The sequence below is a fragment of the Myotis myotis genome, unplaced genomic scaffold (assembly GCF_014108235.1).
Source record: "Myotis myotis isolate mMyoMyo1 unplaced genomic scaffold, mMyoMyo1.p scaffold_m19_p_16, whole genome shotgun sequence".
Lineage (NCBI taxonomy): Eukaryota > Metazoa > Chordata > Mammalia > Chiroptera > Vespertilionidae > Myotis > Myotis myotis.
In genome coordinates, this window is record NW_023416320.1 from 9,892,725 (window position 1) to 9,908,471 (window position 15,747).

The 15,747-nt window shown below is 36.6% G+C and overlaps 1 protein-coding gene across 10 annotated transcripts in view; it reads left to right on the top strand.

Moving 5' to 3' along the window:
* The window catches only part of MTDH (metadherin), a 63,722-nt gene that overhangs the window by 17,293 nt on the left and 30,682 nt on the right, over positions 1–15,747 (top strand). For 4 of the 10 annotated variants that reach the window (XM_036337819.1, XM_036337813.1, XM_036337820.1 and 1 more), the window contains exons 3-6: positions 10,322–10,372; positions 12,711–12,795; positions 13,554–13,730; positions 15,118–15,183. In XM_036337819.1, the coding sequence (XP_036193712.1) occupies positions 10,322–10,372; positions 12,711–12,795; positions 13,554–13,730; positions 15,118–15,183 (379 nt within the window). The remainder of the gene's footprint in view (positions 1–10,321; positions 10,373–12,710; positions 12,796–13,553; positions 13,731–15,117; positions 15,184–15,747) is intronic. The other 6 variants (XM_036337814.1, XM_036337822.1, XM_036337818.1 and 3 more) reach the window with 3 other exon arrangements.

Here is a 15,747-nt window from a genome sequence, read left to right on the forward strand (position 1 = left end):
ACAATCTCTTAATTTTTGAACATTTTCCTCTTCCCAGAAAGAAATCTTGTCTCCATTTGCTCTTGCTCCCCATTTTCCCTTTATTCCTTAGCCCCAGCTCTTGGCAACCACTAATCTTTGTAATGTCAAATAATATCACAATTATTTGAAAAAACTATTCAAATACGCCTCCCTTTTCCAATTACATATTTATGTGTATGTAGCTAGTTTTTGTGTTTGTTTGTTTTTAATTTTTCAGGTACAGTACATTCAATAATATTTTGTACTAGGGGCCCGGTGCATGAAATTTGTGCACCAGTAGGGTCCCTAGACCTGGCTGGCGATCAGGGCCAATCAGGGCCTTCCTTCCCCAGCTGCTGGCCAGGGCCTTCCTTTGTTCTAAGCCACCCCCTGGTGGTCAGCACACATCATAGTGAGCAATCAAACTCCTAGTCTCCCAGTCAAACTCCTGAGGGGACACTTTGCATATTAGCCTTTTATATATACAGATTAGTTTCAGGTAGACAAACATATACTTTACAAAGTGTTCCCTCAATATTTCCAGGAGCTCCAGTGGCGCAATCGGTTAGCGCGTGGTACTTATAAGAGAAAGTGTTCCCTCAATATTTCCAGTACCACCTGGCATCATACATCGTTATTACATTGTTATAGACTACATTTCCTATGTTGTACTTTACATCCCCATGACTGTTTTGTACTTCTTATTCCCTTCACTTTTTTCATCCAGTCCCTCAACTCCTTCCTTCTGGAAACCATCAGTCTGTCCTCTATATCTATGAGTCTGTTTGAATTTTGTTTATTAATTTTGTTCTTTAGATTCCACATATAAGTGAAATCATATGGTATTTGTCTTTCTCTAACTGACTTATTTCACTTAACATAATACCCTCTATGTCAATGATGGCGAACCTTTTGAGCTCGGCGTGTCAGCATTTTGAAAAATCCTAACTTAACTCTGGTGCCGTGTCACATATAGAAATTTTTTGATATTTGCAACCATAGTAAAACAAAGATTAATCAACCAAAAAAATGAGTTCATGTGTCACCTCTGACACGTGTGCCATAGGTTCGCCATCACTGCTCTAGGTCCATCCATGCTGTCATAAATGGTAGGGTTTCATAATTTTTTATGGCTAAGTAATATTCCATTGCATATATGTACCACAGCTGTTTTATCTACTTGTTTATTGATGGGCCCTTGGGTTGCTTCCATATCCTGTGTAGCCAGATTTTCTTCATGTGCTTCAATCAAATAACATCTGTAAATTGAATGCAAAGCAGATATGTGAATCCAGCTGTCTCTTATGATGCCAGACATTAAAGATAATTGCAGCCCTAGGTGGTTTGGCTCAGTGGATATAACGTCGGCCTGCGGACTGAAGGGTCCTGGGTTTGATTCCAGTCAAGGGCACATGCTCAGGTTACAGGCTTGATCCCCAGTAGGGGGCGTGCAGGAGACAGCCAATCAATGATTCTTTCTCTTCATTGATGTTTCTACCTCTCTCCCTCTCCCTTCTTCTCTGAAATCAATAAAAATATACTAAAAAAAAAAAAGATAATTCTTCTCGCTAAAATGTTTTTTGTTTGAAAAATATAATTGTTTATGTATAGCCATACAATATGTAATTAGTTTATTATAATTATTTTGAATTAAGTTAAGCATAAGTGATAGCAGCTTTTAGCAAAATAGAGAATACCTACATTCAGAGAGCTTATATACATTTGGATTGGACCTTCCATAATACAGTCCAGAAGCTATAGTTTTAAAATTAAGGATTGGCAAACTATGATCTGCTGGCCATTCTGGCTCTCTGTCTATTTTTATTTTATTTTACTTTATTTTTCCATCACCATTTATTCCCTCTCCGCCCTCTTCCTCCTCCGCCCACCCCCTTTACCCACAATCACCACACTGTTGTCCATGAGTTCTCTTTTTTTCCCCTCAATCCCTCCACACACACCCCAACACCACCTCTACCCCCACCAGAGCTGTCTACCTGCTCTCTATCTATGAGTCTAGCTATCTTTATTTCTCTTGGTAGTTCAGTTTGTTCATTAAATTTCATGTATGAGTGAAATCATATGGTACTTGTCTTTCTCTGACTGGTTTATTTCACTTAGCATAATACTCTCCAGATCCATCCATGCTGTCACAAAAGGTAAAATTTTCTTTTTACAGCTCTCTGCCTATTTTTGAAAGTGTGGAAAACACAGCTACACTGTGGCTACTTTTGCACTACAATAGCAAAATTCAGTGGTTGAGAGGCCTTATAGTCTGAAAAGCCTAAAATATTAACTATCTGGCCCCTTTTTGCTGAATCCCTGTTTTAAATTCCTAATAAAGTCTTTTGGATTCATTAAAATGTTATCTGGAGTGCTTTGGTGTGGTCTGGTTCTCTAGCTCTTGGACTCTCGGCTTCTTAGGCTCCCTTGTGACAGTCTATAGCTTTGTGATTTCTTAGTTATACACCCAAGGAATTAATTTTCAAGGTCCCCTTTAAGGTAAACAACATAGTATTATATAAAGGAAGGAATACCTTAACAAAGAAACCTTATTTCTATCCCTAAACTTCTTTGTCTAAATTCCTAACAAATAGCAAAACTGAGACGAGAACCAGAACTTCTGCCGTAAACCAGAATTTCTGCTCTAGACCAGTGATGGTTGTATCAGGCAGCAAGTGGCAAGAGGGGATTGAAATACAGTGAATTTGGTTTTAAACATGCTAAGATTGAGGTGAGAAGGGATCTCCAAGTGGAATTAATTTATTAGGCTTTTGAAAAGATGAGAACCACATATAGAAAAGTGTTCCAGGGCTAGGTAAAATGAGCTCCTAAGAAAGGTTTCTTGTACATTTTTTAAGATTGTGAGTTGATATCATAACATGTGTGGTGTGCCATACTTATGAGCTCACACCAAACATTTAAGTAATTTAATGACTTGGATGTTGGATCAGGTATAAAAATGTAATAGCTCAGAGGTTTTATTTGGGGAGATAGTGAGAGTTGGACAGACAGGGCTATATGTAATACAGTGTAGGTTTAGGCTCTCATTGATTAACCAAATGTTAATCTAATGCCTTCTATGTGCGAGGTACTATTCTAGGCAGTAGGAATATAACAGCTGAACAGGATAAAATGGCTGAAAAAGGAGTCACTATTCTCATGAAGTCTAGTGGGGCAAACAGCTAAAAAAAAAGCAAATATATTCTCTCCTGTCAGATGGTGATAAGTGCTGTGGAAGAAAATAACTAACCAGGGTAAGGAAAAAGAGGTAAAAAAAAAAAAATGACAGTTGTGGGCATTTCCCCGCACCTGCAATTGAACTCTGTGTGTGTGTGTGTGTGTGTGTGTGTGTGTGTGTGTGTGTGTGTGTGTTTAATGTATTTTTTATTGATTTTTTTCTTTTACAGAGGTTGTGAAAGGGATAGAAAGATAGAAACATCAATGAGAGAGAAACATCATCTATTGGCTGCCTCCTACACACCCCCTACTGGGGATCGAGCCTGAAACCCTGCATGTGCCCTGACCAGAAATCAAATGTGTGACCTCTTGGTTCATGGATTGACACTCAACCACTGAGCCACACGGGCCGGACTGCAATTCTTTTTACTTCCATTCAGGAAAATGTATCAGAATAGTAGTGAGTACAATAATCTTGACTGTAGTTTAAATTATACCCCTCCCCAAAGGGGATAATCAGTTGCAAACCATTGTACTTTTAAAAAGATTTGTGATGCCTTTTTTTGTTTGTTTTGGGGGGTTTGTTTTTGTTAATCCTCTCCTCACCCAAGGATATTTTCCATTGATTTTTAGAGAAGGTGGGAAGGAGGGGAAGAGACAGAGAGAGAAACAACAGTGTGAGAGAGATACATCAATTGGTTGTCTCCCACATGCGCCCCTAGGGATCAAGCCTGCAACTAAGGTACGCCCTTAACTCAGCGGTTCTCAACCTGTGGGTCGCAACCCCTTTGGTGGTCAAACGACCCTTTCACAGGGGTTGCCTAAGACCATCCAGATACTTACATTACGATTCATAACAGTAGCAACATTATAGTTATGAAGTAGCAATGAAAATAATTTTATGGTTGGGTTACAACATGAGGAACTGTATTTAAAGGGCCAGAAGGTTAAGAACCACTGCCTTAACTGGAATCAAACCCAGGACCATTCAGTCTGTAGGCTAATGCTCTATCCACTGAATCAAACCAGCAAGGGCAAGATTTGTGATGCATTTCATAATTAATTTCATCCTGACATTGTGCCACCAGATTACTAAGATTGAGAATTGCTGGTATAGATAGAGAAATGTAAATAGTATGCCCCTTGAACCATCTATTTTTTTGCAATTTAACCATGCTCAACTCATCTACATGTTTGAGACAAGTGAGGAAAATAAGTAGTGCCAAAATCTGGAGCAATATAAAATAGGGACTTGCCATATTTGTTGAAGCAGAAAGTGGATGAAATTCTAAAGCAATGGTTTTCAGACTTTTAAAGTGGCAATTGCTCGGTGTTCAAAATAAATTTCACTGAGTAACAATTTTTAATTTTGTCAGGTACGTTTTTAAAAATCATGTCATCATTACAAAAAGAATTTTGACACAATGAAAATAGGACAAAAATCTCAGAAAACAGAACAGTTTTGCTATGAGTTAGTGAAAAACATTATACACCAGCCACTAGCCTGCAGACGAAAGCATCATAATAATTCATTTCTAACTTTTAGAAAATACTCAGCATTCCTATTTTTTCATGCTCCATTTCCTTTATTACACCTGACTTTATCAGCAGACTTTAAGTGAGTATGAAGCTATAAATATTATAGATGTCAGTTCACCAAAAATTTGAGTACCAGTACTTTCCAGAATAGAGAATTAATAAATTGACTAAGGATTACATACAGAACCTATTTACCTTGTGTGTTAAGTAGCTAATTGCAAAATAAAGTGTCATTTGAAATTTTTACAGTATCCCTTTTGTGATAGCTTTGATGTTATACAAATATTAGGTCTTACTCCCTATGTTGATCTTTTCAGCGTGAATTGAGCACTGCCCTGCCTTTCTTTATACTTTGCCATTGTTTAAAATAGCAAAATCAGCTAAGAGAGCAGTTGGCCATTTGAGTAGATCTACTTTTGCTGCCAACATATATCTTTTGCCACTCTAATAAGTGATAATACTTCCATTTTGAGTATTGTCTAGTCCAGTGATGGCGAACCTTTTGATCTCGGCATGTCAGCATTTTGAAAAACCCTAACTTAACTCTGGTGCCGTATCACATATAGAAATTTTTTGATATTTACAAACATAGTAAAACAAAGATTTATATTTATGATATTTATTTTATATTTTTAAATGCCATTTAACAAAGAAAAATCAACCAGAAAAAATGAGTTCGCGTTTTACCTCTGACATGCGTGCCATAGGTTCGCCATCACTGGTCTAGTCTTAGGAATATTCATTCATGTTAAGAAGCTAAAGGTAAAGGATGTGCTTAATTATGGAAGTCATTTTTGTGTGTTTTCTTTGATGACCAGCTTTAAATTTTGTGATATTTTAAGTTCTATGAATTTGAGAACAAATTACTCTTGGTCTTAGAACTACTTTAGCATGTGCTTTTAGGACCCTGGTCTCCAAAGTGGAGTATACAGGAAGATCCATTGGGATGAAGGGAAAAAAATATATACGATTTTCTAGGTGTACTTAGTTTTATATTGGAAAAGCAAAGTAAGCTTTACTCATCTTATATGTGACCAGTCATCGAAACCCTCATTTGGGATGTTAGATGGGGCAGTAAGACACTATATGGGAGGGATTCCGAGAAGAATGGGGAGTTACAGTTGAAAAAGTACTCATTGGTTCTTTGCTTATAGCATATCCTGACAGATTGCAACATATGTGTGCTCAATTCCATGGGTTAATTGATTATATTACCCAGTTTAAACTTTTAGTAAACAGTCTACCCAGAAGCTACAGATTGCAGATGATAATAATGCAAGTAAACAACTAGAAAAAGAGTAGGCATTAGTATTTCTACAAGAACCCTATCCGCCTCATCATCATGAGGTTAAGGTGATTTAAACGGGGTGGGGAACCTTTTTTCTTCCAGGGCCATTTGGATATAACAACATTTGAGGGCCATACAAAATTATCAACTTAAAAATTAGCCTGCTATATTTGATCAAACATTTAATTAATTCACCCCTAATGCTTTGGCAGGACCAGACCAAATGATTTCAAGGGTCTTATACGGCCCATGGGCTGGATGTTGCCCAACCCTGATTTAAACAGATCTAATTAGACATTAGCTACCCAAAATTGAAATCATCAAGGAAGATTTTTGAAATAGGAATATAATTCTACTTTGCTTAAGATGAAGGCAACAACTTCATAGAATATACCAGAATTTATGTTAGGGTAATTTACTAGGGGAAGATTGGGCCAAAGTGAACAGATGGCCCAGCAGTTTTGCACAAATTATTCTTCACTACCAAACCCTACACAGTACTTTTTTTATAGTATAATTCGTGTTCTCGTGATTGAAAAGACAAAGGGGCCATGCCTCCTGGTAGCCTTGTGATAGATGGTTGCTTAAACTCAATACTGTTACCAGTTTGATATTTATCTCAGTTGTCATGCGATTCTGGCTGTTGCTCACAAAAATATTATGGCTACATTTTAAGGAACACAGATAATCATCAACTAGAAGGCTTTGATATGCTGCTTGTTAAGAACAATGACATTAGTCAGAGGTCACAGCATGAAACTTAAAAAGGAAATGAAATCCAGGACACAGATATGGAGTTGGTTTTGTTCACATCTACATCTATACACTCATTCTGTCTCAGAAGTTCGTTCTTTATTTATTTATTTATTTATTTATTTATTTATTTATGTTATGCATACATACACATATATATTTAGCATGAAACACTGACAGATTATAGTGTAAATTTTTTGTAATACCTATATTGTGTGTATGAGATGGAGAAAAGACAAAATGTGAGCTTATAAAAGAAGCCAATAGGAAAAGATTTACTTCATAAACAGATTTTTCTAATCACTTCTAATGTTTTAAGTGACATCTATTTCAAATAATGTTGAAGGTTTTTGGTTAAGGGTAGTTTGCTTCATGCTGTATCTGTGCCCCTGCCTATGTCTGATGGTCTACAGACTTCCTCAGGAATAGGTTTTTTTTCTTCTTCATCTTTGTATATCAGTATCTATCATGAGTCGTTCAGATGAAGCAAACTAAAGATTATATTGAAAATATAATGGCCCTAGTTGGTTTGGCTCAGCGGATAGAACGTCGGCCTGCAAACCAAAGGGTCCCAGGTTCGATTCCGGTCAAGGGCACATACTTTGATTTCAGGCTTCCCCCTGACCCCCTAAGTCAGAGCACGTGCAGGAAGCAACCAATCAGTGTTTCTCTCACATTGATATTTCTCTCTGTCTTTCCTTCTCTCTTCCACTCTCTCTAAAAGAAAAAGAAAAAATCAATGGAAAAATATCCTCAGGTGAGGATTAAAAAAAAGAAAAAATATAATGAAATGTCTTATTTTCTTGCCTTCAAGAAGTTCACATTATCATTAGGAAAACTATGACCACCTGCACAGCATTGGGAAAGTCACAAGAAGTTTGTAACAAATGGCAGAAATCATGGTAGTTTTAAATATTTAAAGATTTAAGATTATGTAATGAGGGGCAAGTAAAAGGGGAAGTGACATGGTTAAAGCAAATGCGGTGGAACTTAAGCTGGGTTATGGAAAAATAATGAGACAGATCATTTCGTGCACTGAACATCAGTAGTGGAATAGATGGTTCAGGGGGCCAAGAAAATTACCCTACACCTGGCTGCAGCACTTTATTTTAACAGAAAATCCAGTCAGTGCAGCTTGGGCAAAGACAGGCATGTTTCCAGGTGACAGTCTTGTTGGAACCAAATGGTTATATCTATCCTATACTAATAAAAGACAAACATGCAAATTGACCGTACTTTCACCACACCTTAAGCCATGCCCACCAGCCAATCAGAGCGACTATATGCAAATTAACCCAGCCAAGATGGTGGCCGGCAGCCACGGAGTTGGAGCGAGCAGGAAGCTTGCTTGCTCCAGTGATGGAGGAAGCCAAGCTTCCCCACCTGCCGCGGCCCAGCTCTGAGCTCCACTGAAAGTAACAAAGTTTCAATTATAGAAGGTAAACAAACCCCAGATACCTGCTTTCAGCCGGCTGTGGCCACGGAGCTGGAGCAAGCAGGCATGGGTTGCCCCTGGCGATGGAGGAAGCCAAGCTTTCTGCAGGCCTCTGCTAAAGGCAACAAAGTTTCAATTATAGAAGGTAAATAAATCCCAGAATTAAAAAAAAAGAAAAAAAGGAGAGGCTGGGAGCTTACGTCTCCAGGGTGCTTGGCCAGTCTGAAAACAGCCCTCAGCCCCTCATGCAGACTGGCCAGGCACCCCAGTGGGGACTCCCCCACCCTAAAGGGGGTGTGGCCAGCCTGAAAACAGCCATCAGCCCCTCACCCAGGCTGGCCAAACTTCCATGGGGTGAGGGTCCCCACTGGGGTGGACATCCTCTGAGGGATCCCACACTGCAAGAGGGCATAGGCTGGGCTGAGGGACCCCCCAAGTGCACAAATTTTTGTGCACTGGGCCTCTAGTATATATAAAAGCCTAAGCTACCTGCTGACCAGCCAACTGGCTGGTAGCTATGATGCACAATGACCACCAGGGGGCAGACTCTCGACACACAGGCATGGATACATGGAACAGACTGATGAATCTCAGAAAGAAGGGGGAAGGGGGTAGGGTGGGAAGAGATTAACCAAAGATCTTATATGCATACTAGGCCCGGTGCATGTCCCTGGGCCTGGCCTGCGGGGATCATGCCAAAACGGCTCTCTGACATCCCTGGGGGGTCCCGGATTGCAAGAGGGTGCTGGCCCGCCGAGGATTCATGTACTGGGCTTCTAGTGTGTGATAAAAGACTACAGGTTGAGATTAATTTGTGGAAGAACTTAAATGTCATATAGGATATTATTAATGACTTCTTAGCTGGTAGGGAATGTTAGCTAATTGGACTGGTATAGATATATTGGGAGATGAGCATTGGGAGGGAAGCCCTTGAGGATAAGAATTTCTCCTAATATCTCATTTACATGTCTATTTATCCTTTTCGATTATAACACAGTTCCCATAAGTAGAGACTTTTGTTCAGTTCTCTATAATACTGAGTTCCTAAAACAGTGTCTGGCACATAGTAGGTATTTAATAAATCTTGATTGCCTGAAGACCATTCAGGAGAGACTAGTTTAGTAATCCACCCGGATTCTTGGTGGAGTCTGACAACAAATTGGAGTTGAGGGCTGGGGGCTGAACTATGGTAACAAGGAAGCCAGAAGAGTGTGTGTGTTCCCAGTTTTCTTTCAAAAGTATTAGTTGTAGTAGAGCTGCTCACAAGTAAGACATTCACTTCAGTTGGATGGCTGGAGCAAATTAGTAGTATGTATGCATTTTTATTTAAAGCTTTTAATAATATGTTATTAAATCTCTTCTGAATATTTTGTTTAGCTAACTACTTTTAAAGATAATAGTAAAGTCAAACAAGACTGAAGCCTAAACAAAGATAATTTTTTGTTTTTCTGCAGATTTTAGTGACAAATCACAGTATATATTTCAGTGTGAATGTAATTTCTATCCTTTTATATAGTTTCCCTCTTTTAAAAATCTTATGTATACTGCTCTGTAGTTAATAATCTGCTTTCACATCTATTTAATCCTTAAAAGAAGCTTATTATGTGAGGTTAGTAGGAATTTTTGTCCCAAATAACAGTTGGGGAAAAGGGTTTAGAGTGAGTTAGCCCCAAATCACATACTTAATGCATGATTAAATTTGTATTTGGAGTTAAATGTAGAAAGAGAATAGAATAGTATTTGTGAGAGCAGGCTCTGGAGTCAGAACTGGATTTTAGTCCTGGTTTTACCACTTAATAAACCCTATGATCTTAGCCAATGTATATGTCTTTATGGCCTCAGTTTTCTTATCAGTAAAATGGAGTACCACTTTTAGTTAGTTCCTGTAGTTTTGCATTGTCCAGTATGGTAACCACTTGCCACATGTGGCTATTTAAGCAGTCTTGCTCGTACTCTTATTAGTTTTGTTTTGTTCTTTAACGATTACATTTTGAAATGATAGTACTTTGGACATGTTGGGATAAATGTATTATTAAAATTAATGTTATCTATTTCTCTTCACTTTTTAACACGTGTCTGTTAGAAAATTTTAAATTATATGTGTGCATTATATTTCTATTGGACAGTGCTGCTCCAGGTCAGGGATTGACAAACTTCAACCCTCCAAATCAAGCCAGGTGTCTATTTTTGTTAATAATATTTTATTGGAACATAGTCATACCCATTCAGTTATACACTGTATATGGCTACTTTCATGCTACAGTGGCAAGGTTGTGTGGTTGCTACGTGTATAACCATATGGTCTACAAAGCCTAAAATATTTACTGTTTTTATAGAAAAGGTTTGCCAACCCATTCTCTAGATCAGTGGTTCCCAACCTTTTTTGGCCATGCCCCACCTAAGCATATCTAAAATCCTGATGCCCACCCCGCCATGACATGTAATTCTTATTATTCAAAAATTGAACTCCTATTCATGTGGAGGAAGCCTAAAAGGCCATCACCTTGGTCTAAACAAGCTTCCAAAGAACATGGCATCCATGAAAGAGGAAAATAAAAGAATGAAAGGACAGTTGAAGTGCTGAGGAAGAAATCACTAAGAAATTGTTAAAAAAAAATAATATGAAGTGATATGAAAAGATAGCAAATAAAGTTTCAAAAATATAATAGAAAACTGAAATGCATAAATTTCAGAGGCCTGATGCATGAAATTCGTGCAAGGGGCTTGGCCCTTGCAGCCCCGGCTGCCTCACGGCCTCCCCCTCTCCTCCCACCCCTCACCCACTGGTTGTTCCGGAAGTTCGTTCCGCTGTCCAGTCTAATTAGCATATTAGCTCTTTATTATATAGGTTATATATATACTGTATATGAGGCCCCTAGAACTATAAGAAATGCAAAAAATTCACTGTTAATAACTCATTCTCAAATTGCCCCCTTTTGGGGCATGTGCCCCACATTGGGAACCACTACTCTAGGCTGTGTATTGACAGATGCTCAATGTGCTATCTTTATTTAATAGTGGATATCAGAGACTGACAGAAGATTCATAGTGGGTGCCAGTGGGAAAAAGGTAGCAGGGAGGGACTGCTAATGGGTGTCACATTTCTTTTTTGGGATGATGAAAATATTCTGGATTAGATAATGATGGTAGTTATGCAACTTCAAATTACTAACACCACTGAATTATATTATGGTATGTGGATGATATCGTAATTTTTAAAAAGTGGATATGAACCTGGTTTGGTAGATGTGATAAAACAGGACATTATACATGCAACATGTTAATGATAATAAGGACATACAATGAAACAAACAAATGCAAATGAACTATGGGGAATGTAAACAAAATTTAATAATTTTCATATGCTCCCATTATCAAATATAATTTTAATCACCTTTAAGAGGTCATGTCACTTGAGAATATTTGCAGGTAGTTTATTGATAGAAAAAGCAGTTAGCTGTCATTATTGGTTATTCAGTCTGTTTACTGCTTACCCATAAAAAAGACATGAAAATACAATCTCTTTTTATTTGTAAACTTAACTTTAAGATAGTGTGCAACAATACGCACATAGATAATCTCAATAAATAGTTAAATGAGTGAATACAAAGTATAAATAAAATCACTTACAACTATTAATTTTCTGGAAACAATGTAAATATAGAAATCATGGCTTTAGAAGTTTATTAGCAAGCCTTTGAAATGAGAAAATAATAGAAGGGAGTTGGCAGGCCATTCCAAAATGTCAACATCTTGTGTGTTTTTTCTTAAATGAATTATTAAGCATCTACTACAGATTGGGGCAAAGTAGGTTTACAGTTGTGAGTACACAAAACACAGTTTATTTCTTGTATTCTTTATTATTGTGTTATTTTCCATATGAACAACTATAAACCTACTTTTGTCCCACCCTGTATATACAAGTTCTAGGTATTTGCACATAGCTTTTAAACTGACAAAATATTACCTACTTTATACAGTTGACTCAATTTATTATACATAAGGTATGCCAATAATCTTTATGAAATCCAACTCATTAATCAGTACATCATTTTTCTTCTGAAAACACTAGCAATAGGTTTTTATTTTAGTGCTCTAAAAACGCCAAATTATAGCACTTTATTTATTATTTAAATTAGGATAGCATGATGTCTAAGGGCACAGACTTTGGAGCCAGATAGACCTATTTCCAAATTTGACTACCATTTACTAACTGTGTGACCCAGAACAGCCTCTTTAATATTTAACATCTCTAAGTCTTCATTTTCTCATCTCTAAAATAGGAATAATACCTTCTCCATTGAGTATTTTTAAGGAATAAATAGTGTAAAGTACTTAGCATTTAGTAACTACTCAATAAATGGTAACCTTGTATTATTGCCATTTTAGTATGTTAATTTTTTTAATCAAACATTAATTTTTTGGTTGTCAGTATCATACATTTATTATGTATTTTACTGACTCCTACCTTTCCAAAAACATGAAATATTAAGTAACATTTTATTTTACTTTCAGTCAAAGAAAAATAAGAAGAAATCAAAGTCAGATGCTAAAGCAGTGCAAAACAGTTCACGCCATGATGGGAAGGAAGTTGATGAAGGTACTTGAGCAAGTGAAAGGACTATAGAAAAAAATTTAATCTTTTTTTTTTTTACCAAGGTGCATTGTATCAAAGGTGCATTTGTTTTGCTTAATCTTGTATCTAGCTCTTCTTTTTAATAACTATAGATCTTAATGTACAGATCTATGACATTGTTAAGAAACACTTTTTTAGCTAAATTATTTAAGGATCTAACAGTGCTTTTCCTAAAAGGAACTGCCTTGAAACTTAAGGTCTGACTCAATATCTTGAGCTTAAAAAGCCATTTGTTTTGTCTTTGTTTTCTAAAAATGTAGTTTAGGTTTTCCCTCATTGTTCTTAAATATGCTATCCCTAGAAGGCTGTGCACAAATTTTTTGAGTGAGCATTTATTGTTATTGCCTAATAAACTCATTTATTAGTAGTTATGTATAACACTCTCCTATTAGTTTTATTGAGCAAAAGAAAAATATACAAGATGACTTCTGTGTCATTTTTTTCTAAGCCATAGGAGATAGATTTGATAAAAATTATGAGAATAAATAATGGCAGTTAGCTGCCTAAAACAATATATTGAGATTAGAATAAATCTTAGGATAAATTGGTATAATCAGCACTCCTATTAAATAGCATATTTAATATATAAATTTATCATGCTATTTTGTGTGCACTGCTCCATTCCCCTGTCTTCCCCCTACCCCCTCAAAAAAAAAAAACAACACTACAACTTTTTGTTTTCCCCTTACTGAATAACTTTTTTTTTTCTGGGGCTATGTCAGGAGCCTGGGAAACTAAAATTAGTCACAGAGAAAAACGACAGCAACGTAAACGTGATAAGGTACAGACTGATTGTGGTTCATTGGATTCAACTATCCCTGGGATAGAAAATACCATCACAGTTACCACCGAGCAACTTACAACTGCATCATTTCCTGTTGGTTCCAAGAAGAATAAAGGTATATTAGTGGAACATAAGAGTGATACATCAAATCCAACTCCTTTAAATCTGATGTACAAAATAGCATTACATCAAAATCTGATTATTTTGAACTAGTTACATCATTGTGCTGATAGACCCTTCTGAGAGCATTGTGGACCACGTCTTGGTTTATCTGATACCAGCAGTGGGTTATTTGTTACATACTGCTTAATGAATGGCCTATTCAATTAAAATTGCCTTGAGTCACATGAGAAAATGATGTTATTTCTTTTTTTCTTGTGTATATTGCTTTGCCCCAACTCTCTTACATTTCCATTTCTTATAGTGGACAATACATTAAATGCAATTATTTGTAATCATTCTGCATGTGGTGCTTATACTCCAAGATGAAACAAGCATGTTCTGGTAGTGCAGGTTCTATCTGGATTTCTCACCACCCCAAATGTTTGAGAATGCCATAGGTGTTTGATAAAGCTAGATTGGAACTTCAGGGGTTCTTCCCAAGTATCTCCAATGTTCAGATTATCTAATAGTGATAACTTCCTGGTAGCTGTTTACATTGCCATCATTTTTACCCTGGAGACATAAGTTGGCAGAGTTATACTGTTCAGCTTGCTTTAAGGCATTGACTTAAACTTCTTCACCTTTTTATTAATTTCCTCCCCACCCTGCACTTGTCTCTAGACCACTTTCTTGGGTTTGTTCCCTTTTTACGTTTTTGCTTGTTGAATTGGTGGAATTTATTGCTTTGGTACAGAAATGACATCTACTTACCCATTTTCACTGTTACATATTAGCCATACTTTAGTGTTTCTGTTGGTCACGCTTTTTCGATTGTCTTATGCATGCCTTCCTTGCTAGCACAATCCTGTGTCATGCTGGTTTTGTGATATATTGTGATTATTATGCTTTTTAGTGTCAGAGAAATTGTATGTTTGTTAAAACATGTATTCTCACCTCGTGCCACAGTTTCTAAGTCCTGGTCCCAAATACTGACAAAGTTCTTTAGTTGATGTGCTTGCTTCTACACTTGTTGAAATGGCAGCTGGTATTGTGGTGGCAAAATGAGGTGGCAAAGTTGAATTCAGTTACAGAGCCCAGTTCTCTAGTTCCTACTTAAAAGAATCTTGATATAAGAGCAGGCTCTATTTACTTGGGAAATTTTCCAGGTCCTTTGTTGGCATTTTCATTGACTCAGAATATGGTAACTAGAGAACTGAATTCCTTAAGGACATGTGAAATTACATTGTGAGTAAAAATGGCTCTTTTCCAGTGAAAGAATTTAGTGCTTAAAGGAACAATTTATTATAAATAGTAAGAAAATTGATTTGTATGTTACTCCTAATTTAATGTGCATAGTGGCCTATTTAGTATTAAATAAATTTTATTTCTATTTCAACCAGGTGAATCTCATCTAAATGTTCAAGTTAGCAACTTTAAGTCTGGAAAAGGAGATCCTACACTTCAGGGTGAGAGAAATTACATGTAACTTAAATTGAAGGCCCATCAAAATAGAAACTTACACGCATGTCTCTTTCCTCACATGAATGACACAGAAAGGGAAATGGGGCTTAATAGTTTTTAATTACTAAAGTAACATAATCACAGTCTAGAGATTTTAGAAAATAGATAAAAAGTAAAATCACTCCCATTTCTAATAGTCTTTGATATGTTCTAGTTGTTTACCCCTCTCCTCCATATGTGAAAACATTATTTTAATATATACAGTTTTGATTCTTGCTTGCCTCATTTAAGCCAGTGAAGAAAAGGAGGATTTTTTTTTTTTTTGGACTTGTGTTTAATATAGGCATATATAAGATAAAGGCTTTTCCACTCTTTATTAAGAAAAAAGCCTTAATACCTATAACCTTTGAAACTGCTTCCTTAACACTATCAAGTATTTCACAATAAGTATAGTCTAAAGTTATACCGTGCTTCACAAATAGAAAACATACTTTATTTACTTGTTTATGATAAAGATTGAATTAAATTGGTGATATACCTTACCTAAAAACTAAAGTGTTGTAGTACAA